The 27,167-nt window shown below is 39.6% G+C and overlaps 1 protein-coding gene and 1 pseudogene across 12 annotated transcripts in view; one reads left to right on the forward strand and one right to left on the reverse strand.

The window, feature by feature from the left end:
• The window catches only part of TJP1 (tight junction protein 1), a 350,674-nt gene that overhangs the window by 278,329 nt on the left and 45,178 nt on the right, over positions 1-27,167 (forward strand). For all 12 annotated transcript variants that reach the window (XR_003429203.1, XM_027089108.1, XM_027089109.1 and 9 more), the window contains 6 exons: positions 6,599-6,723; positions 7,408-7,510; positions 17,389-17,665; positions 22,212-22,315; positions 22,897-23,065; positions 23,370-23,517. Coding sequence is in view for 11 of the 12 variants with exons in the window: in XM_027089108.1 (XP_026944909.1) it covers positions 6,599-6,723; positions 7,408-7,510; positions 17,389-17,665; positions 22,212-22,315; positions 22,897-23,065; positions 23,370-23,517 (926 nt within the window). In the remaining variant the exon portion in view is untranslated. The remainder of the gene's footprint in view (positions 1-6,598; positions 6,724-7,407; positions 7,511-17,388; positions 17,666-22,211; positions 22,316-22,896; positions 23,066-23,369; positions 23,518-27,167) is intronic.
• Positions 5,396-6,258, reverse strand: LOC113610746 (60S ribosomal protein L23a pseudogene; annotated as a pseudogene).

Raw genomic sequence — 27,167 nt, forward strand, 5'->3', positions numbered from 1 at the left:
ATAGTTGCCCTGCTTGTTTTTATTTGGAAATTCAAGAAATTCCAAATCCACGCTACTACTCTGGCTGCTAATGAGGTTTTAGTGCTCAAATTAGTGTGAGTTTTAAAAGACAACTCTATAAAGGGAAATTGAGTTAAAATTAAATTGAATAATTAGCTAGATACTTGTTTTAGTGCCCTAACATTGATGAGCCACTTTGTGTTAGGCCCTTGCAGGGTTGTACTCAGGTGGGATATGTAGAAGAATATGTAAACCCCTCCCAAACGAACCTCTGATACCCAGGCTATTTACAGTGCTGTGTGTTAAGTAGCAGAAGTGTGTCTATGTGGCCGGAGAGCCTACAGGATGGGCCACTTGTGCCTGTGAAAAGCTAGGTTGGTTTTATGAAGGAGGTGTCGTTGAACCTGGATGTTGAAGGGTGTGATGTTAAAGGAGTCCTAGGCAGAGAAGAAATGTGAAAGCTTGGAACTTGATGATGCATGGCATGGTTAAGCAGGGGTCAGTAGTTAAGTGTGTTTAAGGTAAAGACTGGCGTGCTGGGAAGCAAGTTGGCGTTGCATTTCAGGATATTGCATGTTAAGGAACTTGGACCTCTGGGCAATGGAATGACAGAATTGGGTTTGTTTTAGAATAATAATCCTTTGAACACGATGGAGGGTAAATTGTAGTGCAGTGGAGGTAAGAAATCTGTTGAAAAGGCCAAAAATAGGACCGTGTGGAGATCTAAGCCTAAAAAGGTTTTGGAGAGAAACCTTCCCTAAGAGGGAAGGGAAAGTGTGAGATAGTCGAACCTTTTATAGTTTTTGATGATCACCCTGGTCTTAAATTCACAAAGCTTTTAAGGCTAGGGTTCTCAGCCCTGGCTGCCCATTAGAATCACTTAGGAGATTTTTTAAACGCCTGCCATCTGCCCTCCTCCAGTTTTATTTAATGGTTGTGGGGTGGGGGGTTTGGAAATCATCAAGCAGTTTTGAGACTGATCCCAAATGATTTTCATCTGTAGACAGGGTTGGGAATCACAGACTTCCTGGGTAGTCATTAAATGAACTGCAGCCAGTGCTGATCCAGCAGGATGACATGCCCCACAGAGTGCTGGCACTGCATGGAAGCAGTATGTTCTGCCTGGGTTTGATGCCTGGCTCATGCAGCCAAGACTGTACTTACTTGTTCACAAGCAAATCTTAGGAAGTATCTACTCACCTCCGCCTTCCTTATTGAAAGGTCCTTATGTTTTTGGCATTTCTTTAATATTTTTTTTTTTTTTTTGCGGTACGCGGGCCTCTCACTGTTGTGGCCTCTCCCGCCGTGGAGCCCAGGCTCCGGACGCGCAGGCTCAGCGACCATGGCTCACGGGCCCAGCCGCTATGGCTCACGGGCCCAGCCGCTCCCCGGCACGTGGGATCCTCCCGGACCGGGGCACGAACCCGTGTCCCCTGCATCGGCAGGCAGACTCCCAACCACTGCGCCACCAGGGAAGCCCTCTTTAATATTTTTGTATTATGTTTTTAATTTTTAAATAAAAGAATTATCAAGCAAGATATAAATGCACAGTTTAAAAGTATACAGAATAAAAGATTAGTGCTAGCCTCCTCCAAGGATGGAAAAAGAGCCAGAGAATAACACACCCCTCCCCAAACTGCCTTGGAGGTAACCCTTGGGTGTTTTAGGTTTTTTCCAGTATTTGCAGTTACAGTCTGCAGTGAATAACTATGTACATATGTATTTTCTTATTTTTGGAGCTGTATATGTAATCTTCAGTGTACATTGCTAGAAACTGGTTCACTCTGTTGAAAGATAAAGTGCTTTTGAGGACTTGCCTGGTGGCCCATTGGTTAAGTAGCCACCTTCCAACGCACGGGACATGGGTTGGGTTTGATCCCTAGTCGGGGAACTAAGATCCCACAGGCTGTGCCGCAACTGCTTGAGCCCCTGTGCCACAACTAGAGAGCCCGTGTGCCACAACAACAGAGCGCACGCTCTGGAGCCCGCGTGCCACAACTAAGACGCAGCCAAAAATACAAATAAGTAAATGCATACATACATACATACATAAATGCTTTTGTAATTTTGTTAGGATTGCCAAATTCCTCTCCTAAAGAATTGTAGCAGTTTGCATGCCCATTAGCAGTGGTGCCTATTTTTCTACAGCCGCCTCAACAAAATGTGGTGTTGTGTGGTTTTAATTTGCGTTTCTTATGAGTTTTAACATTTCATATCTTTTGTAAATTGCTTCGTTGGGTTTTTTGTTTGTTTTGGGGTTTTTTTTGTTTTGTTCTTTTTTCAGTGGTTTTTAATATCAGTGTATGGGCTGAGGACCCCAAAAGACCTCTGAAGTCTTTTTATGCTTAGGACGAACTATTTTCATAACAGCACAGAAATGTTATTTGTCTTTTTCACTGTGTTGATAGTTGTAGTGAAGGTACAAAAGCAGTGGTATGAGGTAAAACTGGCCTCATAGCCCCAAACCATCCTAATAGTTCCTGGACTTACTCAGAGTTTATAAGAACAATCCCAGTTTTGCTGCAGAATAACTCAAAGCAGTAAAAATTACTAATTTTACCACATGTCAGCTTTTGAATAGACATTTAACAAATAATCTGTATATTGAAATGGGAAATATGCATAAGGTATTTCTGCTTTATACTGAAGTACTTGCATGATTGTTTGAATTGGAAGCTCAACCAGCTGTGTATTTGTGTGTGTAACACCACTTTCACTTGAAGGAATGGTTATCCAGACTGGAATATTTGACAAACATTTTTCTCAAGTGATGAGTACCTGTTGCTTCAAGGAAAACAACTCTGATAATAGTTGTTGCCAATGAAGAAAATTGAATTTTAAAACAGAAATTAAAATTTGGAAAACATTTATCTGCCACCATGAGATGAGCTCAGTACTTTTCACTACTTAAAGACTTTGATTGCATTGGTGGTGATATTAATTAAAGTATGATTTTTAAAAAATATTGTATAGTGAAATGTGTCATCATTTGAAAGATTTACCTAAATATTTTCCAAATGACCAAGAAATGTATTATAAAATCACATTGGATAAAATAATCCATTCAAAGTGCAAAATAGGCCAGTGGATGGGTATTCATGTAACAGAGTAAGTACAAAAAGTCCACTGATACGGTTTTAGGTTGCACATTGTAGCCACCCATTAAGAAACTATCACTTACCGATATAAAATCAAACAGGAGTATCCATAATCATCTAAAAGGTTTACTAAAATCACTCTTCTCCTTTTCAACTATGTGTGTGGGTAAGGTTCTTCATGTACTTTAACATAAAATGAAATATTAAAACAGATTGAAAGTATTTTCTTGAATTTTTCTTTCCCTTGGTCGTGAATGTTGGATTTTGTCAAAGGCCTTTCTAGGGTCTATGGATATAATCTCTGAATTTTTTTCTCTACGTTTATTAATAGGGTCTCCGATATAGTGGCTTTCCTAATACAACAGTCTTGGAAATAAATCACCTTGTCATGGAATATTTGTATGGTGTTGGCCTTTATAAATGATGTTAGGCTTTAGTATTTGGAGGGGGGCTCTGTCTTTTTAAAATTAATTAATTTGTTTTTTTAAATTTTTGGCTGTGATGGGTCTTTGTTGCTGCTTGTGGGCTTTCTCTAGTTGCAGTAAGCAGGGGCTACTCTTGTTGCGGTGCTTGGGCTTCTCATTGTGGTGGCTTCTCTTGTTGCGGAGCATGGGCTCTAGGCGTGCGGTCTTCAGTAGTTATGGTGTGTGGGCTCTAGAGCACAGGCTCAGTAGTTGTGGTGCACGGGCTTAGTTGCTCCGTGGCATGTGAGATCTTCCCAGACCAGGGCTCGAACCCGTGTCCCCTGCATTGGCAGGTGGGTTCTTAACCACTGTGCCACCAGGGAAGCCCTGTCTTTATCATGGATAGTCATGATCAGATTTAGATATCAATATTATAATTGCTTCTTGAAAAGAGTTAGAAGCTTTCCTTCATTTTAGGATGCTCTGGAACAATTTATGGAGCATTGAGGCTATCTGGATATTGATGTTTTGGTAGAATTCCCTGTGAAATCATCTGTGCCTGGTGTTTTTTGTGGGATAATTCCCTCATAACTATCTCTGTTTCCTCTTCAGCGATGAGGTTGCTTAAGTCTTTATTTCTAATAGAGTCAATTTCAATAATCTGTATTTCCCTATAAAATTATCTGTTTTATCTAAGTTTTCAAATTTATTTGAACTTGTTCTGTAGTCTCTTAAGTTTTCTAATTGTGTGCTAATAGTTTTCTTTCTAATCATTTCTTTATTTTTGAAATTTTAGGCCTACTTCTAGCTATTTTGAGATTTGCATATTCTCTGGTTTTGAGCTATATTAAGGCTATGGTTTTGTGTAGTGATCTGTTTTGTATTATTTTAGAGACACAGATTCAGGCAGTTGCCATTATCTTCTGCCACCCAGATGTTTTCCTGTTTATTTGTTTTTTCACATTAACCTTTTCTGGGGGGTATTAGCTTTATTGCAGTATAATTCACATACCATACAATTCACCATTTAAATGTACAATTTAGTGATTTTTAGTATATTCACAGATCTGTAAGACCATCACCAGAGTCACTTTTTAAGCATTCCATCACCCTAAAAAAAATAATGTTAGTCATAAACCATCCCTCCCCAATGTCTCCATCCCTTTCCACACCCTGGCCGTCGACAATCACCAGTCTATTTTCTGTTTCATACAGATTGGTCTTTTCTGAACGTTTCATCTAAGAGGAATGGTATGATATGTGTGGTCTTTTATGGTTGGCTTCTTTTAGATAGCATCATGTTTTCTGTGTTCCCCATTTTGTAGCATGTATCAGTACTTCACTCCTTTCTATTGCAGATAATTCATTTAATGGATATACCATATTTTATTTATCCATTCATCAGTGGATAGACATTTGGGTTGTTTGCAGTTTTTGGCTATTAATAAATGCTGCTGTGTGTGGGTATAAATCTCTGCACACGTTTTCATTTCTTTTTGGTATATACCTAGGCGTGGAATTGCTGGTGTTTATTCTTTTTTAATAAGAGTTTTTCTCTTTTCTTCTTCTTTGGCTATTTCAGTAGACTTTGGGGTAGAAGGGGAGGTCATGATGTATCCCCTGTCCATGGTGAGCGTGGTCTTTGTGGATGGGACAGTAGTGGAAGGAAGTTGTTACCTTTGTCCTCAGGTGGTTTGGATTGTAGAGCATAGTGTAGTACAACGTTATATGAAAACATAGCCTCTGATTTTTTGATTCTGGAGCCCTAGGAGAATATTGGCTGTTTCTTTCAGACTACTCTGAATACTTCATTTCCTTTCTAGGGAATGGTGTGGATTTCTTTGAGATTAGGTAATTTTTATTTTTATTTATTTTTATTTAATTATTTTTTTAGAGTGAAAACTTCTATATTTAGAATTAGCCAGCTGGACTCAGTTTAGGTGATCCCAATTTTGTTGGCAACATCCAAAGCATCATAGTCAGGAGCCAGTCGAACATATGCCTTCTTCTCTCCATCAGGCCTGATCAGGGTGTTGACCTTAGCCACGTCAGTGTCATAGAGCTTCTTCACGGCCTGTTTAATTTGATGCTTGTTGGCCTTGACATCCACAGTGAACACCAGTGTGGTGGTGTCTTCTATTTTCTTCATGGCTGACTCGGTGGTGAGGGGGAACTTGATGATGGCATAGTGGTCAAGCTTGTTTCTCCTAGGGGCGTTCTTCCGAGGATATGTGGGCTGCCTCCTGAGCTGCAGTGTTTTGGGCCGTCGGAAGGTGGGTGACGTCCAGATCTTCTTTTTTGTGGCTGTGTACACCTTTCAGCACTGCTTTCTTGGCATTCAAAGCCTTTGCTTTGGCTTCGGCTTCGGGAGGGGCAGGGGCTTCCTTCTTCACCTTTGGCACCATCTTCGTGAAAAAAGCGAGATTAGGTAATTTTTAAATAACTTGGTAGTATTTTGATTGTTTCTGTGCTGGGCTGTCCTTAGTCACCATGGTAAAGATTCTCAGCTCATTTAGAAGTATATAATTAATTACGATTTTGTTTAATTAACAATATAAGTAATTAAAAAATGCTTGATATGATTAATGTATACTTTCTATTGTATGCAGTGTGTATAAGACATTATAGTGTATTACTTCAGTAGAGATTTTTAGGGTAAGTGAAGGAAGTTGATTTTCACAGCTGTTGATATTCTATTATATAAAATGGCACCCGGTTTATATGCTCATTAAATCTGTCATTCTGCAAATCAGTTGCCAGTGTTTGTGATGATCATGGCTGGGGGGCTGGGGGGCACTGCCAATTCCCTCAGGAACCCTTCTGATAAGCAAAAATGAATTCAGGATTTCAGTGTTCAGAATTTTTAAATGTGTTTTAGTTCTTAAAGAACATTCATGTAATTGACAGTTTTCGATATTCTGTTATGCCCAGCATTAAATTTATTAAAGCCTGCATTCCCATACCAGGATAGGTCATTCTGATGTGTTTCCATACAAGTGAGTGAGCATTTTGTAATAGGATTGTAATTTTTATATTTGAACTTTTTTAGATTGTAGAGTATGACATCATAACATTTTACTATAATTGTTACTTTAGGCTCCTGGATTTGGATTTGGAATTGCAATATCTGGTGGAAGAGATAATCCTCATTTCCAGAGTGGGGAAACCTCGATTGTGATTTCAGATGTGCTTAAAGGAGGACCCGCAGAAGGGCAGCTGCAGTAAGCATGTTTCCTACCCTCAGCCATTGGCATGCCATGCTAGTGATTTTTCTAAATTAATATACGTTTATGCTTATCTCTGTCATATATGGAAAGCTAGTATCACTAAACTTAAATAGAAGGTCACTGTAAAAAATAAAGATAGTGAAAAGAAAACTTGTTACTCAGTTTGGGGTAGAATCTAGCCTTCAGGAGCCTCTCACCCTGAGTCTTAGTGTTTTTGTTCAACAAGAAGATTAGCAAGATAAAAGAGAGGCAAAAGGTACACTAGCAAAAAAATGAGAGTATGAGTAGAGGACTGAAAGAAAATTGGAAGGAGAAAGACTTTATCTTTAAAGAAGGAATAACTTTTTCCAGCCTTATGACTTAGTATCATTGAATGCCTGTAACTGTACCACCAGAAGTCATTATGTGTATTGTGGTACCTGTTCAGTCCTTTTGGGAAACATTGTGTTAATAGTTAAAAAATTAATGACCTGTGGTTAGTTACAAGTGCTAAACATTTTTTGTGGGGGATTTGAAAATTAAATAGCTGGACATTATTTTATCATTGATCTGAAGACAGGTTAATTAGCCCATAATTAGAATATCTTTTTTAAAGATCCTATCTTAAAAATATCTTTATAAACTTATTTGTATGGTTTCGTCTAACTTGTTATTATTTTGGTCACTTTTTTTCCTTAGGGAAAATGACCGAGTCGCGATGGTTAATGGCGTTTCAATGGATAATGTTGAACATGCTTTTGCTGTTCAGCAACTAAGGAAAAGTGGAAAAAATGCAAAAATTGTAAGTGTTTTTTACCTTTAATTTTATAAAGATACCAACTTTACTGTTGGCATGTTTTTGGTGTTTGAATTCATTCTTCCCATTTAAGAAAATAAAATCTGGAACAGTAGTTCTAAAGTTAGTTGTTTACAAGTAAGAATGTTTCTTTTTTCTAATACCGGTGGTATGTTTTGTCACTGGTGTGTATTTTCTCAAAGCTCAGATACCAGGATTTTTTTTTTGATTGAAAAAGAAAGGAAGGAGCTCCTGGTTGAATGGTTACCTCTTTATGGCTTAATGCTTCCTCTTTAAAAAAATACTTACATTAGACTGAATCTTGGCGTATAATCAGTTTAAAGTATTTTCTGTTATAGGTTTTGTTCAGTGGACAAATTTTATGTTGTCCCTTGAACACGTATATTGTTGCTACTTTGTTACTGTGATATAGTTTGAGGAAAGAGAGAGTGGTAAGGGTTTATTTTTTTGGTTGTTCTGTGTGTTTTTTTTCTGTTTTTTGTTTTATAGAGTTGTTCAGGGTTCATATGTTTTTTAGTGTATTGCTAGACTCTTCTGTTTCATTTAAAACTAGGCACATGTAGCAGAGAATGGATTTAACGTTAAAATCCTACGTAAAATTGTATCTACATAGGGACTTCCCTGGCGGTCCAGCGATTAGTACTCTGTGCTTCCACTGCAGGAATCACAGGTTTGATCCCTGGTTGGGGAACTAGGATCCCACATGCCATGAGGCCAAAAAAATATATATATATATGTATATCTATCAATGCATAGAGGAGCACGTTAACCATTTTGCTGCCCCTGTTTCTGCCTTATCTAGACTCTGAAAGGCCTAATTAAGGTACTGCTTGAGGCGTTAGCTCAGGTGTATAGAGTAGGAGGAAGAGGCTGGCGGCTACATGGTTTGTCCTGCCTTGTCCACTGAGAACCTTTCTACTTTGCAGCAGACAGTCAGAGCCACAGTGGACCCAACAGAAAGGAGAGGGCTGGAGTGAGGAGGCCTGCATGGTGTTTTGACCTCTGGGAGCTATGGTGAGAGCCAGAAGGGGTATTTCCTGAGACTGTATACCCACAGTTGGAGGCCCTCTCACCTTGTGTAGGCTGCTGTGCCGTATGGCTCATCTCCGCACCAGTGTCCTTGCTGGTTAAGTGAGTTTTCTCATGTGGCAGTAGACCCAGAGTTTAGTTACTGCATTCCAGATGACAGGCATCATCTACTGTGCATGTGTTTTCACAGCTTTTTGTTGTAACTGTATTTTTAAATTTGGAACTCTAGTGTTGTTTTAAATTGCAGTTCGTGTACAGACTGGCTAGTTGATGGTACAATTTTTAAACAGTTTTTATAACATGAGATTGTAGCATTTACAGAAGCAAATTGCTAATTTTTGTATTTGTTGGTTTTTATAAATTGAATAAGTGTTCTTCAGATGAGTCACTGCATATTCCAAGGTGAGCACCATAGGTAAATTGGATTTTTCTCCCTGTGTCTGAGGTTGTGAGCTTCACCCATAGCTCCAGCTTCATTCTTTGGAATATTGAACTGTTGTGTTTTTCCATGCAAAATGTTTAGTACACATGCCCCACATCAATAATACAACCAAGAAAGTTGTACTCCTACACTTCAGACTTTTCTAACCATAGAAATGATTTTGTAAGAAACAGTCCAAAACCTGTTATGTATTTGAAATAGCACATGTAAGAAGGATGAGTTTTCCTCTCACTGTGCTTCGCTACATCATTTGGAAAGGTGGAACTCAGGAAGGTTGGGCAAGTAGTTTGCTCTTCAGGGAGAAGCTGTAGGAGGGTTGGGTGGAAGCATGTTCAGTCAGCAGAGGGTAGCTGTTCATTCCTGCGTCTGAAGAGAGTGGGTTACGTCATCAACATACGCTAAGGTTTCATCATTGAGAATAAAACCGTAGTGTTTTAAAATGTGGCCTTTCATTGTAGGATGTCTTCCTTAACTCATCTCCTGCCATAACCGGAACCTCAGGTCACTATATATGTTTTTTTTCCCTCCAGTTCTGAGTAGCTAGCTCCTTCCCTCCCCGGCCCTGGGCTCTTATATTTTGATGGTTCTTAGTTTATATCTTCCCATAAACTAAGATCCCTTGGGCATTAGGCTCAATAAATTTCTTTTCCGTTGAATTAAAATGTTAGAACTCCTTTGATAATATAACTACCATAAATGTGCTTAATTTTGTTTAACAGTAGGTGAAGAGAAGATAGTAAAAGATTGTTTATAACATAGTGAACATGTGTAGTTTTTACTAAAATTCTGAACATACTAAAAAAGCATTATGAAGCGAATGGGCGAAAACACCTTCCTAGAGATAAACTCTGAACACTTTAGTATTTACCCACATGGCTGCATAGCATTTCAGTGTGTGTGCACACTTCCTCAATGCATTCACTGATGGGCATTTCAATGTCCAGTTTCCACAAGTATTTTTTTAAAAATTAAGATTATTTTAAAATAATCTTATTAAAATTATTTTTAATAAGATTATTTTTTAAATAATCTTTATTATTTTAAAAATAATAAAGATCATCGTATTTCTATCTACTTGTTCAGTTACTTTTTAAGAATAACTTCTTAGGAGTAGCTTTTTAGAGTCAGATGGCATGAACGACTTTTGATACATGGATTGCCAATTTGCCCATTAGAAAACCAATAAGCTACTGAGAGAGTACAATTTCATCAACGCTTACATCTCTGCCAAACTGATGGACTAAACATAGTATTTCAAATTACAAGTGGGTTTGATCTTCACCTGGTATGTATACTTCCCGTTATGTTTCTTTGCCTGTTCCTATTCTTATGTTGATGACTGTCACACTAGTGTTGTGTGTATTAAGATGATTAGCCTTTTGTGGTATACACTGCATATATTGTTTTTCCATTTTCTTTGTGAGTGTGTGTACGTTGTTTACAGTGTTTTTTTGGTTTGCTTTTATATCATTTTATTTCATCATCATGGGAATGTTTTCATTTTTATCCTGTCATATCTGTCAGACTTTCACTTGATTGGCTCTGCCTTTGGTGTCATGCTTACAAAAGTCTTTACCTTACCAGAGTTATAAAAACATATATCTTATATTTTATTCTAGTACTTACATAATTTCATTGTTTTGTTTTATATTTGAATGTTTAATTCAGCTGACCTGTTTTGAAGTAGGCATTTTTTCCCAAAATTTTTGTTTCACAATTTTCAGTGTTAAAATCAAGTATGATTACCAAGCCTGAGTGGGTTTATAGTACTTACCTCATAATATAAATGGGGAATCATAGCAGGATTGGATATTTTTCAATGAGTTAAACACTTACTACGTGCAAATACTTCATTACAGGTACAGTTAAAATGACCTGGCCAGGACCTTCTCCTCAGGGAACTTGAATTTCAGTAGGCTTGATGGGTACACACAGTCACAGCCATCATGCAAATCATCTGAGATGGAGGGTGCGTCAGGTGCAGATTTCAGACAGGTGGTGCTCACTCTCTTAGGGGAGTGACGGGGAAAGCTTTGAGGACTCAACTGGTTATTTTGTTTATACCTTACTAGGGAGCGATTGAAGATCGAAGTGCTAACACAAAGAATTGCTTCTAATACAACATGTTGGAGATGGAAATAGAGGTGAGAGTAAGACTCAGGGAGGCAGTGAGGGGTGCTTTACAGTAAATGTTGCCCGAGAAGGGCCTCAGCCATGAGGCACCAAGAGTAGCAAGGCAGGCAGCCTTTTCTTCATTCATAACAGGGCCTTGGCTGCCTGTCCTTTCCACATGCTGGCCTCTTGCTGCTTGTTGACCTTTAGCTTCGATGTGTCCTCAGGGAGGCCTTCTCTGATCACTCTTGGTGGTAAGAAGCTGCGGTATTAAGTGTGGAGCAGCCCTTTGAAGAAAGTGAGTCACAAAAGGAAGAGAAAAGATGATAGCTTGGAAATGAGTAGCGAGATGGGAATTGAAGATGAGTTTGCAGATTAGTAGGCAGAGGACAGACTGGAAGTAAATAGGGAGAGATTATAGTTGTTGGTACCTGGCTTGCGGGGGGGTGGTAATTGATGAGGAAAGGTCTTGGAGGTGGGGAGGGATGAGAATAAGCCCCTCTGAAAGGGTGTTGTTCATGCAGGAAGAGGATCGAATTGTCTGAGACCAGGAAGGAAGACCAAATAAATGAGACACTGAAAGCATGTGGGAGTGGGGAGGTGAAGTGGCACTGATCTCTATAAATCAGGCCTAGTGACTGGCATCTCAGAGAACGGTTTCGGGATACCTGTGTTAGCACATTCCATGGAATTTGAGGCAACAAGAGGTAGATGAAAGGATTGCTGAATAAATGAAAGAATTCTTTCAAGTAAAATGAATTTATAGAGGAGAACCTAACCAGCCGGTGTGGGGATGCAGCCATCTGAAGGGGAAGATAATACAGGACAGGGTTTGACCTGGCACAGGACCAACAGGTCAAGAGAAAGTAACTTCCCCCCAGCTTTACTGAGATACAGTTGACATACGGCACTGTGTAAGTTTAAGGTGTGCAGCATGATGATTTGACTTCATGAAATTATGACATCCATCATCTCATATAGATACAAAGTTAAAGAAATAGAAAAAAACATTTTTTCCTTGTGATGAGAACACTTAGGATTTACTCTCTTAGCAACTTTAATTATATTTACCATGTTGTACATTATGTCCTTAGTACTTATTTATCTTATGAAGGGAAGTCTGCACTTTAAAAAAATAATAATAATAATTTTATTTTTGACTGCATTGGGTCTTTGTTGCTGTGCGTGGTCTTTCTCTGGTTGCGGGGGCTACTCTTCATTGTGGTGCGCAGGCTTCTCATTGCGGTGGCATCACTCGTTGCGGAGCACAGGCTCTAGGCACGCCGGCTTCAGTAGTTGTGGCTCGCGGGCTCTAGAGCGCAGGCTCAGTAGTTGTGGCACACGGGCTTAGTTGCTGCGGCATGTGGGATCTTCCCGGACTAGGGATCGAACCTGTGTCCCCTGCCTTGGCAGGCGGATTCTCAACCGCTGTGCCACCAGGGAAGCCCCAATTTGCACTTTTGATTGCCCTCATCCAATCCCCCCAGCCCCCGTCACCTCTGTAGCTACAAATCTGACCTCTTTTTCTATAAATTTGTTTGTTTTTGAAGTATAATTGACCTACAACACTGTTAGTTCCTGTTACACAACATGGTGATTCTATATTTCTCTACATTTCAAAATGGTCACCAGGATAAATCTAGTTACGATATGTCACCATACAAAGATACTAGGTAGTTACTGTGTTTCCTACACTGTACATTTCATACCCATGACTCATTTATTTTGCAACTGGAAGTTTGTTTGATCTGTCTCACCTGTTCCTTTCCCTCTGGCAGCCGCCTGTTCTCTGTATCTGTAACTCCATTTCTGTTTTGTTATGTTCGTTCATTTGTTGTTTAGATTCCACATATAAGTGAAATCATACAGTAGTTGTCTTTCTCTGTCTGACTTATTTCACTTAGTGTAATACCCTCCAGGTCCATCTGTGTTGTTGCAGATGGCAAGATGTTACTCTTTCTCATGGCTGAGTAGTATTCGTGTGTGTGTGTGTGTGTGTGTGTGTGTGTGTGTATCAAATCTTCTTTATCCGTTCATCTGTTGATGGGCACTTGCTTTGCTTCCATATCTTGGATATCATAAATAATGCTGCAATGAACAGAGACATGCAAATGTCTTTTCCTTTTCCTTTCTTCCCTCCCCTCCTTTTTTTTTTTTTTTTTTTGGCCTCGTGGCATGCAGGATCTTAGTTCCCCGACCAGGGATTGCACCCATGCCCCTCGCAGTGGAAGTGCAGAGTCCTAACCACTGGACCACCAGGGGATTCCCATAAATGTCTTTTCTAATTAGTGTTTTTATTTTCTCTGGGTGAATAGGAGTGGAATTTGCTGGATCATATGGTAGTTCTATTTTTAATTTTTTGAGGAGTTTCCATACTGTTTTGCGTAGTGGCTGGACTAATTTACATTCCCACCAACAGAGCATGAGTGTTCCCTTTTCTCCACATCCTTGTCAGTGCTTGTTATTTGTTTTCTTTTTCATAATTGCCATTCTGACAGGTGGGAGGTGATATCTCATTGTGGTTTTGATTTGCATTTCACTGATGATTAGTGATATTGAGCATCTTGTCATGTGCCCGTTGGCCATCTGTATGTCTTCTTTGGAAAAATGTCTATTCAGATCCTCTGCCCAGTTTTTAATTGAGTTGTTTGTTTATTTTTTGACGTTGAGTTGTGTAAGTTCTTTGTATATTTTGGATATTAATCCCTTGTGGGTCATATTGTTTGCAAATATCTTCTCCCATTGCGTCTGCGGCCTTTTTGTTTTGTTGATAGTTAACTTCACTGTGTAAAAGCTTTTTTAGTTGAATGTAGTCCTGTTTGTGCTTTTGTTTCCCTTGCCTGAGGAGGCATATCCAAAAAACATTTTTAAGACTGATGTCAAATAGTGTACTGCCTATGTTTTCTTCTAGGAGTTTTATGGTTTCAGGGCTTATATTTAAATCTTGTATCCATTTTGAATTTATTTTTGTGCATGATATGAGAGAGTAGTCCAGTATGATTCTTCTGTATGTAATTGTCCTGTTTTCCCAGCACAATTTATTGAAGAGGCTGTTTTTTCCCCATTGTACATTCTTGCCTCCTTTGTCATAGATTAATTGCCCATGTAAGTGTGGATTCATCTTCTGGGCCTTCTGTTCCGTTCCATTGATTTATGTGTCTGGTTTTGTGCTAGTACCATGCTGTTTTGATGACTGTAACCATATAGTATAGTTTGAAATCTGGGTGCATGATGCCTCCAGCTTTGTTCTTCATTCTCAAGATTGTTTTTGTTTGTTCATTTTTTGCTATTTGGGGTCTTTTGTGTTTCCATATAAATTTTAGAATTACTTGTTCTAGTTCTGTGAAAAATGCCATTGGCATTTTGATAGGGATTGCATTGGATATTTAGATGGCTTTGGACAGTATGGTCATTTTAGCAATATTAAGTTTTCCAGTCCATGAACTTGGTATATCTTTACATCTGTTCCCGTTGTCTTCAGTTTCTTGCATTGGTGTCGTTATATTTCCGAGTATAGGTGTTTTACCTCCTTAGTTAGATTTATTCCCAGGGATTTTAATTAATTAATTAATTTATTTATTTTTTGCGATACGTGGGCCTCTCACTGTTGTGGCCTCTCCTGTTGCGGAGCACAGGCTCTGGACGCACAGGCTCAGCAGCCATGGCTCATGGGCCCATCCGCTCCGCGGCATGTGGGATCTTCCCGGACCGGAGCGCGAACCTGTGTGCCCTGCATCAGCAGGCGGGCTCTCAATCACTGCGCCACCAGGGAAGCCCCCAGGGATTTTATTTTTTGATGCGATTTGTAAATGGGATTGTTTTCTTAATTTCTCTTTCTGATAGTTCGTTGTTAGTGTATAGAAATACAACAGATTTCTTTGTATTAATTTTGTATCCTGCAACTTTGCTGAATTTATTGATGAGCTCTTAGCAGTTTATTCATGATGCCTTTAGGATTTTCTATAGAGTATCATGTCATCCTCAAACAGTAACAGTTGTACTTCTTCCTTTCCAATTTGGATTCCTTTTCTTTTTCTTGTCTGATTGCTGGGGCTAGGACTTCCAACACTAAGTTCAATAAAAGAGCGACAGTGGGCATCCTTGTCTTGTTCCTGATCTTAGAGAAAATGCTCTCAGCTTTATACCATTGAGCCCACCATGTTAGCTGTGGGCTTATATATGACCTTTTTTATGTTGCGGTATGTTCCCTCTATATGCACTTTGTTGAGTTTTTTTAATCATACGTAGATGTTGAATTTTATTAAAAGCTTTTTCAACATTTATTGAGACGATCATAAAATTTTTCTTCCTCAGTTTGTTAATGTGGTACATATCACATATCCCATCGATTTGTGGGTATTGAACCATCCTTACATCCATGAGGTAAATCCCACTTGATCATGGTGTATGATCCTTTAAATGTATTGTTGAATTCAGTTTGCTAATATTTTGTTGAGTAATTTTGCATCTATGTTTATCATTGATATTGGCCTGTAATTTTCTTTTCTCTTCTCTTTGTCTGGTTTTGCTCTCAGGGTGATGCTGGCCTCATAGAATGAGTTCAGAAGCACTCCTTCCTCTGCAATGTTTTGGAAGAGTTTCAGAAGGATACATGTTAACTCTTCTGTAAATGTTTGGTAGAATTCACTTGTGAAGCCATATGGTCTTGGACTTCTGTTTGTTGGGAGTTTTTAAATTATTGATTCAGTTTCATTACTGATAATTGGTCTGTTCATATTTTCTATTTCTTCCTGGTTCAGTCTTGGGAGGTTGTACATTTCTAGGAATTTGTCCATTTCTTCTAGGTTGTCCATTTTATTTGCGTATAATTGTTCACAGTAATCTCTTGTGATCTTTTGTATTTCGGTGCTGTCAGTTGTAACTTCTGCTTTTTCATTTCTGATATTATTGATTTGGGCCCTCTCTCTCTAGTGCTGGCCCACTGGTGGGTAGAGCTGGGTGGCTGGTTGTGCGGCCAGGGGTCCTAGTGTAGGCTTGCTGGTGAGCAGGCTGGTTTCAGACATCACTGGCTGCAGGGTTCGGGGTGTTCCAAAGCTTTGTAAGCCTACTGGTGAGTGGGGCTGGATCCCAGAGTGGCTGGCTGATGGGTCCAAGGTGTTTCAGAGCTAGTATCGGCCTACTGGTGGACAGGGTCAGGGTCCTATGTGTCCCAGGGCTAGTGCCCAGCGTAGGCAGGCTGGTCATGGAGTCTCTGGCTGCAGGGCCCTGGGGGTCCAGGGGCTGGTGCCAGCCTACTGGGGTGGGCTGGGTCCTGACTCAGCAGGTACAGGGCTGTGGTATCCCGGGGCTAGAGAAAATCATTTAAATATCGAAGCATGACAACTCATCAAACTTGGGAGGAAGACAGTTGAAACCAGGAGGGAATTGATGGACTAGGAGAATAGGAGGGCATGGAGGAGTCAGACATAAGATGGACATGGAGAAGTTTCAGTAGATCAGGGTGTCAGAAGTAGAAGACAAGGAGTGTTACTCAAGAAGATCTTGCAGATCTCTGATGAGATCAAATGTATACTGGTGTGAGAAGACAGAGTGCAGTCCAGGGATTAAGAGGCCACTCAGTCAGAAGGCAACGCAAATAGATCTTGATCTTACAGAAAGTAAAGGAAATAAGTGGACAGGGAAAATTGAACCAGTATCAGAGTCAATTGAGTAAAGAAAGCCAGAAGAAGGAATTTATGCATAGACCATAAATTACAAATTTTGGAGAGAGAGAAACAAAGTTTGTATTGGTGGAGTATCATGGAGTTATTAGCTCCAACACAACACTAAGTTCAGTGTTAGTGTGGAAGTACAATAAATTTCTCTCTTAGAGTTCCAGTAGGACAGTTGTGGGCCTTGATACTCATGGATTCTGAAATTTTTAAGGAATCAAGTTGGGCCTGCAAGTTTGCTCTGGTTTGGTAACAACTACAGTATATTTGATTGTATTAGAGTACAGTGCTCCCTCCTTTATTCAAACCACCAGTAATTATTAGTTTTCCTGTAAGCTTGTAATTATTACACATAGAAGATCTTCTGAATTAATTAAGAACTTTATTAGGCCCTCTATTCCAAATTTGCTTCTTAACCAGATCTGTTTACCAGGAGAGCAGAAAAGATAACCAATATAGAAAAGTATTCCTTATTAATTTGTTATATTTGTGTATTATATCTCTTATTTATAATGAGTATGAGACCAGAAAAATGTGATCTTCCTCTCTTAAGAACTGAAAGTACATATATGAAAATCAGCTCATATTCTAATCCTTCTTATTTGTAGACCATTCGAAGGAAAAAGAAAGTTCAGATACCAGTAAGTCGTCCTGATCCTGAACCAGTATCTGAGAATGAAGAAGATAGTTATGATGAGGAAGTACACGACCCGAGAAGTGGCCGTGGGGGCATGGTTAACAGGAGGAGTGAGAAGAGCTGGGCCAGGGATAGAAGTGCAAGTCGAGAGAGGAGTCTGTCTCCGCGATCTGATAGGCGATCTGTGGCTTCCAGTCAACCTGCCAGACCCACCAAAGTCACACTGGTGAAATCCCGGAAAAACGAAGGTATTTTCTACCAACTCGTTTATCATTTTCACATGAAAATTTTAAGACTAATTTTAATGAGAAGTAAGTTTGCCATCACTTTATATCTTTGCTTTGTTGTCTTCTGTTATCTTCGTTTTTGTGTCCTGTTGCTTTAAATCAAATCCTGTGATGTCAGGCTTCAGGGGTCATCTGTTTCCTCTTCTTGAATCATTTTGTTGTAGCAGATAGTACTTCACATAAATTGTCCAGTAGTTGGATTTTGGATTACTTCTTGTGAGTAGAATAGGCTAATACAAGAAATGTCACGCCATCACCAAGTTGCAATTCAGTGTTTTACTTAGCTGTCAGGATCAGTAGTACCTACATCTGGGTAGAAATCATTGGTTTCGGAGGGAGGGCAGGCTGCCTTTTCTAAATGGAGAGTCGGAGGGAGAGGACCCGCCACAGGATATTGCTCTAAAAGCAAAGGACTTGTTTGTCAAAAAATTTTGAAACTGAAGCCTAGCTGCCTCCCCTCAGGTTATCACATTTGATACAAATGAGTCTGATTGTGGCTTCTTGCTGCCGTGGGCGTGTCTCTCCCATGCAGGAAAGCGTTGATGACTGATCATTTTGATAAAAAGGTGTAAGAGTATTTGAAGGCTGGCTCTGATCCGCTTTACTGAAACCTGACATGTCTCCTGGTTATTGCTCCCCTCTGCCCTCATCCATACCAACTTCTCAGTCAGACTGTCTGTGTTCAGAGCTGTTTCTCCTTGTTCACCACTCACTCTTCAGCCCTCTCTCTCTGGTATCTGCTCCTAGAACTGGTCATACTAAATCCGGTAGAAATTTCTAGTCTTTATCTTACTTGCCTTTTCAGTACCATTTCACATAGTTAACCACTCCCTGTTTTTTTTGAATTTTATTTATTTTTTATACAGCAGGTTCTTATTAGTTATCTGTTTTTTTTTTTTTTTTTTTTTTTTTTTGCGGTATGCGGGCCTCTCACTGTTGTGGCCTCTCCCGCCGCGGAGCACAGGCTCCGGACGCGCAGGCTCAGCGGCCATGGCTCACGGGCCCAGCCGCTCCGCGGCATGTGGGATCCTCCCAAACTGGGGCACGAACCCACATCCCCTGCATTGGCAGGCGGACTCTCAACCACTGCGCCACCAGGGAAGCCCCTAGTTATCTGTTTTATACGTATTAGTGTATATATGTCAATCCCAGTCTCCCCGTTCATCCCATCCCACCCCCACCCCCACCACCCCCAGTTTCCCCCCTTGGTGTCCATACGTTTGTTCTCTACATCTGTGTCTCTATTTCTGCCCTGCAAACCGGTTCATCTATACTATTTTTCTAGGTTTCACATACATATGTTAATATACCATATTTGTTTTTCTCTTTCTGACTTACTTCACTCTGTATGACAGTCTCTAGGTCCATCCACGTCTCTACAAATGACTCAGTTTCATTTCTTTTTATGGCTAAGTAATATTCCATTGTATATATGTACCACATCTTTATCCATTCATCTGTTGATGGGCATTTAGGTTGCTTCCATGACCTGGCTATTGTAAATAGTGCTGCAGTGAACATTGGGGTGCATGTGTCTTTTTGAATTATGGTTTTCTCTGGGTATATGCCCAGTAGTGGGATGGCTGGGTCATACTGTAATTCTATTTTAGTTTTTTAAGGAACGTCCCTACTGTTCTCCATAGTGGCTGTATCAATTTACATTCCCACCAACAGTTCAAGAGGGTTCCCTTTTCTCCACACCCTCTCCAGCATTTGTTGCTTGTAGATTTTCTGATGATGCCCGTTCTAACTGGTGTGAGGTGATACCTCATTGTAGTTTTGATTTGCATTTCTCTAATAATTAACCACTCCCTGTTTTTTGAAATAATGTTTTCTCTTGGCTCCTGTAATGCTGTGGGTTTCAGGGGTTCCTCCCTCTTTCTTTTCTGTATCCTTGGCAATCTCTTTGTCCTCATTCTACCTTTCAGTGTTCTGTGGATTTCTGTTCTAGAATCTCTTTTCTACTTCATATAACATCTTTAGGAAATCTCATGTCTCTCAGTGTCGTGGGCTGCTCATGATGGCACAGCTCCCTCCCTAGGTCCAGTGTGTGTACCCTGGTGCCCCAGCTGACTCATAGGCATGTACACTTAGGTGTTCGTCTGCATCCCTCAGATACAGCACATCTCCCTCGTGGAATGTTTCTTATGAAATATCCCATTGCATATATTCCTGTCTACCCGGTCTCTCAAGCCAGCCGGGGGCAGCATGGTATAGTTTTCCGTGACATCTTTTTTCCCCTGCTTTCCTATGCCCGGTTAACACCTTCTAACTTCCTAAACACCACACTTGACTGTCCTACTCCTCCTTTCTCCACCACCACCACCCTCATCCAAGCTACCAGCATCTTTTTTTTTCTTCCATCTTTATTGAGGTGTAATTGACATTGTATATTAATATGTAAAGTTGTTATGTATTTAAGGTGTGTACAGTGTGATGGTTTGAGGTATGTATACACTAGGAAACGATCACCACAATCAAGTTAATCAACACATCGTTACTTTTTCCTTTTTTGTGTTGTGGGGCACGGCGGGTGAGGAGCATCACACCACTGTCTATTAAGTGACTCACCCAGCCTCATGATGCAGTCTCTGGATCTCCCTGGTCCATTCTGTGGACTGCTCCACATGGTTACAGGGTCCTCTGGGCTGCTTCTCTGTCTGACTCTTGCCCTACACTTATGACTTCATCAAACCTGTCTTGTCTTTCCTTCATACCTTCTGGTGCACTTGTTTTTAACCATTCTGTCACGACTAGTGTGCACACGCACGCACACACCCACACCCACGCGCATGCGCGCACACACACACACACACACCACCCCCCCCACCCAACCTCATTTCTCAGGTTTATATTCTTTTTTTTTTTTTTTTTAAACCCACATTTGTTTATTTATTTATTTTTGCTGTGTTGGGTCTTCGTTTCTGTGCGAGGGCTTTCTCTAGTTGTGGCAAGCAGGGGCCACTCTTCATCGCGGTGCGCGGGCCTCTCATTATCACAGCCTCTCTTGTTGCGGAGCATAGGCTCCAGACGCGCAGGCTCAGTAGTTGTGGCTCACGTGCCTAGTTGCTCCGCGACATGTGGGATCTTCCCAGACCAGGTCTCGAACCTGTGTCCCCTGCATTGGCAGGTGGATTCTCAACCACTGCGCCACCAGGGAAGTCCATTTCTCAGGTTTAGTGTTAGTATTTCTTAGGTAGAGTTTCAGCTTTAGCATTTGCTTCTCAGGGAGGCCTTCTCTGACCCCCACTAGGCACAGAATCATGTATCGCTCCATCCGAACTCTTCATCACACAGGTAATTGTGGTAACGTCTTTTTCCCTACTGACTAGGGAAGCTGCCAGAGTGCAGGGACTGTCTCAATTGCTGGTTTTTATCTCTAGTGCCTACCACCTAGTTAATATTTACTAAGGAAATACTTAGAATAAACGAATACATTAATATACAAGGAATATTTTAGAGTCATCTCTGTATTTTGGTCATTTATAATTTTTAAGTCTTAAATAAGGACAGTCTTTTAATCAATACTTTCTTTCTGTGAGATATAGTCACCATTTCTAGAGCACACATAGTTGACTGCCTAGATCCCCTAGAAGGTCATTTTCTTTTTTTTAACCCTGATTCTATTCCTGCTTGTGAACACTCTTTGTATATTTGCCTTAAGTTGAACTGTAACTGATGTAACTTTTAAAAGCTTGAGTAGCAGGTCTGCTAACTTATCCCATCTTAAAAACAGTTTTGTTTCCCTTCTGGTTTTTGTTTTGTTTTTCTTTCCCAGTAAGACTCAGTCCTACTCTTTCTCCTAACGCAACCGGGGCAGTCCTGTTCTATTGACATTATACTGTTAGTTGTAGTCATTGTACAGCTTTGCAGGCCCCCTGGACAGTTTTCTGGACTCTCCTGGTAACTTCTTTAACTCTGACCACTCCCTCACCCACAGGTGCAATTAATGTTGCCACGCTCCTGGGCACTTTGGGCACTTTGGGCACTTTGTCGGTTGTTGGAAGGACTGGCATCTTTAACTCCTCCCCACATCTGCTTGGCTTGTTTGAAGCCCTCGTTTGAGTGGTGCACGCTGATGCTCTGTGTATGTCTCTCAGAGAGGTGTTAAAGTCATCAACAAAATCGTAAAGGATTCCAGAGTTTTCCTTTTCAGAATTTTATTCTTTAAACCTTCTGAGAAGCTAGTGCATCAGCATGACACCATCAGAGAGAAATGGTTATCTCTTCGGATTTTTCTCTCTTTCAGTACAGTGAGAGCACGATGTGTCAATCTTTTGTTTGAACCACGCACTTTCCCTTTGCTTTCACACTGACAGTGAAAACTTTCTGATGATTAGAGGAAATGTCTTCTTTGCAGGGAGGCCAAGAATAATTTCTTATTACTGATTGTACTTAAAAACTCTATGCGGTGATTATTAGTTTCATACTTTTAAACTCTATTTAAGAGTCTTGGGATTTTACTCTTGGGATTTTACACTAAAGACATTTAAATATATTATTTCAGAATATGGTCTTCGATTGGCCAGCCATATATTTGTAAAGGAAATTTCACAAGATAGTTTGGCAGCAAGAGATGGCAATATTCAAGAAGGCGATGTTGTATTGAAGGTATAGTCATATTCTTACATTTTGATGAACTGCAGTAGAAAACAAGTTCTAGTGTGACCACATAGCTCCTGTTCATGCTTGAAGCGATTTTGCCAAAAAGAATTAAAAATCAGTATTTGGGGACTAGATAGTTTGCCACTGGCTATTATTACATGTCAACACTGACGCTTTTCTTTGGGCATAGAGTCATCCTAGAGAATTAATAGCGCCAAATGTGTATTTTTCACTAATAGGAGTTACTTTTGTAGATAGATTTGTTTGTTGTTCCACATTAAGTGGTTTTGATAACTCCTCCGGATATTATTGATGTGTTTTGTTAGTTTGCCCATGAGTAATAGAAAGTGATGGGGAGGAGGTAGAAGATGCTAATTTGGGCTTTTCTGGCAGAGCAGCAGTGTAGTACAGATTTTATTATTTCAGTAAGGAGGAGTACTTTGATAGTTTAGGAAAAGTGTAAAGGGAATATTTTGGTTCTCAGAGCAAGCCCAGGAGTAGTCTAGATATTCCTGTTCATGTCAGACTAAGTTAACGTTTGTATTTTTGTCATTTACCTTCAACCTATAGTTTCTTTTCTGTTGCAGATAAATGGTACCGTGACGGAAAATATGTCATTGACAGATGCAAAGACATTGATAGAGAGGTCTAAAGGCAAGTTAAAGATGGTAGTTCAGAGAGATGAGCGGGCTACCCTGCTGAATGTCCCTGATCTTTCTGACAGTATCCACTCTGCTAATGCCTCTGAGAGAGATGGTGAGTGTGGCTCTGTTTGCAGAGACCCTTTAAGTGACCTGTTTCTTAAAGTGGGAAGATTTGACATTTTAGAATGAAATGATAATTTTCTATAAGCCAGACACCTTCAAAATATAAGAATTCAAAAAAAATTTTTTCTGTTGACAGCTCACCAATATCGAATAGTAGCTGATTAAGTTAATGCTTAAATCAACCATTTTATATGAATTTATATTTAGTAACTTATTTCCATTATTATTGGAGTACCTTATATTTTACTGTAGTCATTTCATGGGAAAATAAACAGCACTCTTTTGTTTAACAGACATTTCAGAAATTCAGTCACTGGCATCAGATCATTCTGGTCGATCACACGACCGGCCTCCCCGTCACAGCCGATCACGATCTCCTGACCAGCGGTCAGAGCCTTCTGACCATTCTAGACAGTCTCCACAGCAGCCCAGCAATGGCAGGTAATCATGCTCTGTTGTTTAAAATAAAACAGGTGTGTGTGCTTGGTACATGTTTCTGGTTTTGCTTAGAAATAAAATTAGAAGATAGGTTGTCTTTGGATTACTTAAATTAGGTTCGTGTTTCTTTATCAATTTAGGTATTTCTTATCTAGAATAACAGAGGTCAAACTGTTTCATAAAAGGCCAAAGAATAAGTATTTTAGGCATGTGAGCCAAGTCTTGTCACTACTCAGCTCTGTCTTTGTGGCACAAAACTAACTGTAGACAGTATGTAAATAAATGGGCATGGCTGTTTTCCAATAAAACTTTATTTTTAAAAAGTTGGCTCTCAGCTGCAATTTGCTAACCCACTGCATTAGAAGATGCTAGCAAGCTTTAGGACAAGTTAACTGTATACAGTAGAAGTCCTTTAGTGGAGAGATTAACCTGGACTTTATTTTCTGCTTTAAAGTACACTGTCTGGTATTTATGCCAAAGGGTCTGCTATGCTAGTAGTATATGACTTACCTGAGTTTATAGTCTCTGGGGTCACATATACATTTGAGAATATGAGGAAAATTATGACTCTTCTTTCCAGAAAAATGCACATGTACACATACGTGTAGCACTTTACATAAGAATTCTGGACATTCCCCAGGGCTCTGTAGGCCACCTAGGGGTGGACCTAGGGTTTAACAGCAATCCATATGGAGATCTTCTGTAGACACTTGAAATTTCAGGTCCAGAGCTGACCAGTTTAAGATTCAAGGTGGTGATTTGGGACTTACTGCATGAGGGTGTTAGCTGAAGCCATAGAAGTCACTAAAAGTGCCAAGAGAAACAATATAGATAGAACGCCCAGAGGTGGACCACAGGGAGTGTTCCCTGAGGAGGCAAGGGAGAAGTCCCTCCCTGGGAGAGAGCTGTCCTCAAGATTGTCAGAAATCATACAGATAACAGTTGTTATGCACCCCTGAGTTTAGATATTTGTGAGGCTGATTCTCTCTGAATTTCAGATTTTAGACATATAAATTGTATTAACCCTGATCTTTGTAATTAATGTTATAATTTTTTTAAGGAATATTATAGTATGTCACATGCAAAATGGACTTATAGTCGATTATTAGTTTTAACTGCTGCAGGTTAACATATTAATTCTAAAAATCTCCCTGACACAGTACAGACCTTATCTGGAAAAGGACAGCTGCTGCAACATGTACACAGTGACAGAGCTAACATCCCTGATGAGTCACGGGGAGTGGCTGTAATTGTAACACAGTTCTCTCACCTAGAAGCTAGGCTGGCATCAAGCAATTTGGACATGATTTTCCTTTAAAAAGAAAGAAAGAAACGCTCATCAAAACTTTGGCCATTTGTATTTATTGTAATCAAATTCTGAACCTTAGAAAGTTCTTTCTGATACTTACTTTTTTCCATTTAGATTTCCTAAACACGTGACATCTGTAACTTTAAAAGTTGAAGAGGATTTAAAAATTTTTTTAACTATCTTCATATTATATTGGGTTGTTTTACTCTCTTGGGAACCTCAAGTATTCTTTATGGGTAACACCAGTTATATGAGATCTTTTAAAAATACAGAATCCTGGGCCTGCTTCTCAGTTCATCTGAGGTGGAGGCAGGGAATACTTTTTTAAAGTTCCTGATAGCATTCTCTTCTATACATTACCAGATTTGGGAACTTCTGGTTAGAACATGTAGCATATACTAAGGAAAAGATAGTACTTTGAGTACAGAAGACAAAAAGTCTTCAGATTCTTTTCCAAATGTTTGTACTGAGAATATAATTCCTGAAAATTAAGTGGCCTGTCAAAAGGCAGGATGTAAAGTAGTACCAGTTGCTTAAAGGTTTCATTTTCATTTCCCCCCTAAAGTTAATATTAAAATCCAGATAACTGTGGGAGTTTTAATATAGAGGGTGCCTTGCATTTTGAGAAACAACTTAGATATAGTAAGAGAGTAAAATCCTAGTATTAAAAAACACATGGGACATTTTCTTTTTGTTATTTAATTTTGTACAGATGTCTTTGTTTTACAAATGTTCTTTAAATGCTCTTGTTTAAAAAGTGAAACAAAAAAGACTGGTGAGAAAAGTTTCAGTTTAGTGTGTAAAACACTAGCCCCACCTTTTTCTCTTCCTAGATTTCTGAGTATTTTCGTATGTTTGTAAGACTGCAGTTATCTGTTGAGAATAGTAACTTTCATTTTGTCAGAGGCAATAGAATATAGTGATTTCTTTGGGCTTTGAAGCAAGTTTTCCTGGGTTTAAGTCCCACCCTGCCCTTGGTTACTTGCGCAACCTTGAAACCTCTCTGCACTTTAGTTTTCTCATTTGCTGTAAAAAAAAGGCATCATACATTACAAAGCTGTGAAAGTTAAATTAGTTATTAGAACACCTGGCGCAAATATTGGCTGCTCTCATTAGTATGGTGATTAGTAGTAGTAGTAATAGTATCATCAGTTAGAGTTTCCAAAAGTGCTTTCACATCTGCTCATATTAAACCATTTCTAAGAAGATTTGCTCGTTTTGTAGGCAAGTCAGCTTAAGCTGAGTGGTTGTGATAAAGTCCAGGGTTATGTAGTTGACAAGAGATTAGAGCCAGGATTAAAGCTCTTGGCCTTTTGACTTAAGTGTTTGACCTTATGGGTGTAGAGAAAGAAAAAAGTGGAAGGTTACTTAAGGGAGCAGAAATCTATAAAGCATTCCATTGTGTTCCATTGTTGTCATGACCTACTTATGTTCCTCTGTGTGATGTTCTTTTCTTGGAGAACAAATGTTATATGGTCTGAGTTCTGAGAAAAACACATGAGCGTGTTTCTTCATAATAATTGGATGAGCAGTGTACCCTTACTGTTGTCTTGAACATGGGCTGGCAAACTACAGCCTGTGGGCCAAATCCAGACTGCTGCCTGGTTTTGCAAATAAAGTTTTACTGGAACTCATCCTAATTAAGTTGTGGCAGAGACTGTATGGCCCACAGAGCCATTTACAGAAAAAGTCTGCCAGTCCTTCCCTGGTCTAGGATGTTAAAATAGTTTTGTTTTTAAATTGAAAAATAATATATGTATAGAGAATTATTACAGTGATTTTGTTATAGCTTGATGCTGTTGCTAAGTTTGTTTTGTATATTTTATTCGGTGTTTTTTCACTGCCCACTCTGGGCCGAGACTCCCTCTCTAGGAGGGAGCTGGGCATACTGAGAGTCCTTGGCTGGTGGCACTGCCTCATGGCGATTGTCAGGGGCTGTCAATGAGAAGACTCTTTCACTGATTTCACTGCAGTCCCTGCATGACTAGAGAGTATTGGATTTGCAGAGTGTGTTCTAAGCCTCTGTTTGGTTATATTGTACTCTCCCTAGTATTTACAGTTAATTTAACAGATCCATTTTATGCGTTTTCTCCCTAGAGGAGCAACATATGTTTACGTTTTTGGTTCTGTTCTATAAACTATTTTAATAAAAGTGACTCTCATGCTACTGATTAATCATAAGCCGTCGCATTGTTGAAAAAATTCTATTACAGTAAAAGCTCAGACCAGTTAGGATAAGGTTCAACTGTAGAAAATTTGCATTGTAAAGGTTTGTATTTTGTATTTCTTATACTCAGTCATTCCATAAACTGACAAGGTGCATCTGAGAATAAGCTGTTTAAGG

The sequence above is a fragment of the Aethalodelphis obliquidens genome, unplaced genomic scaffold, assembly GCF_003676395.1.
Source record: "Aethalodelphis obliquidens isolate GAN/ISIS:26980383/991018 unplaced genomic scaffold, ASM367639v1 scaffold65, whole genome shotgun sequence".
NCBI lineage: Eukaryota > Metazoa > Chordata > Mammalia > Artiodactyla > Delphinidae > Aethalodelphis > Aethalodelphis obliquidens.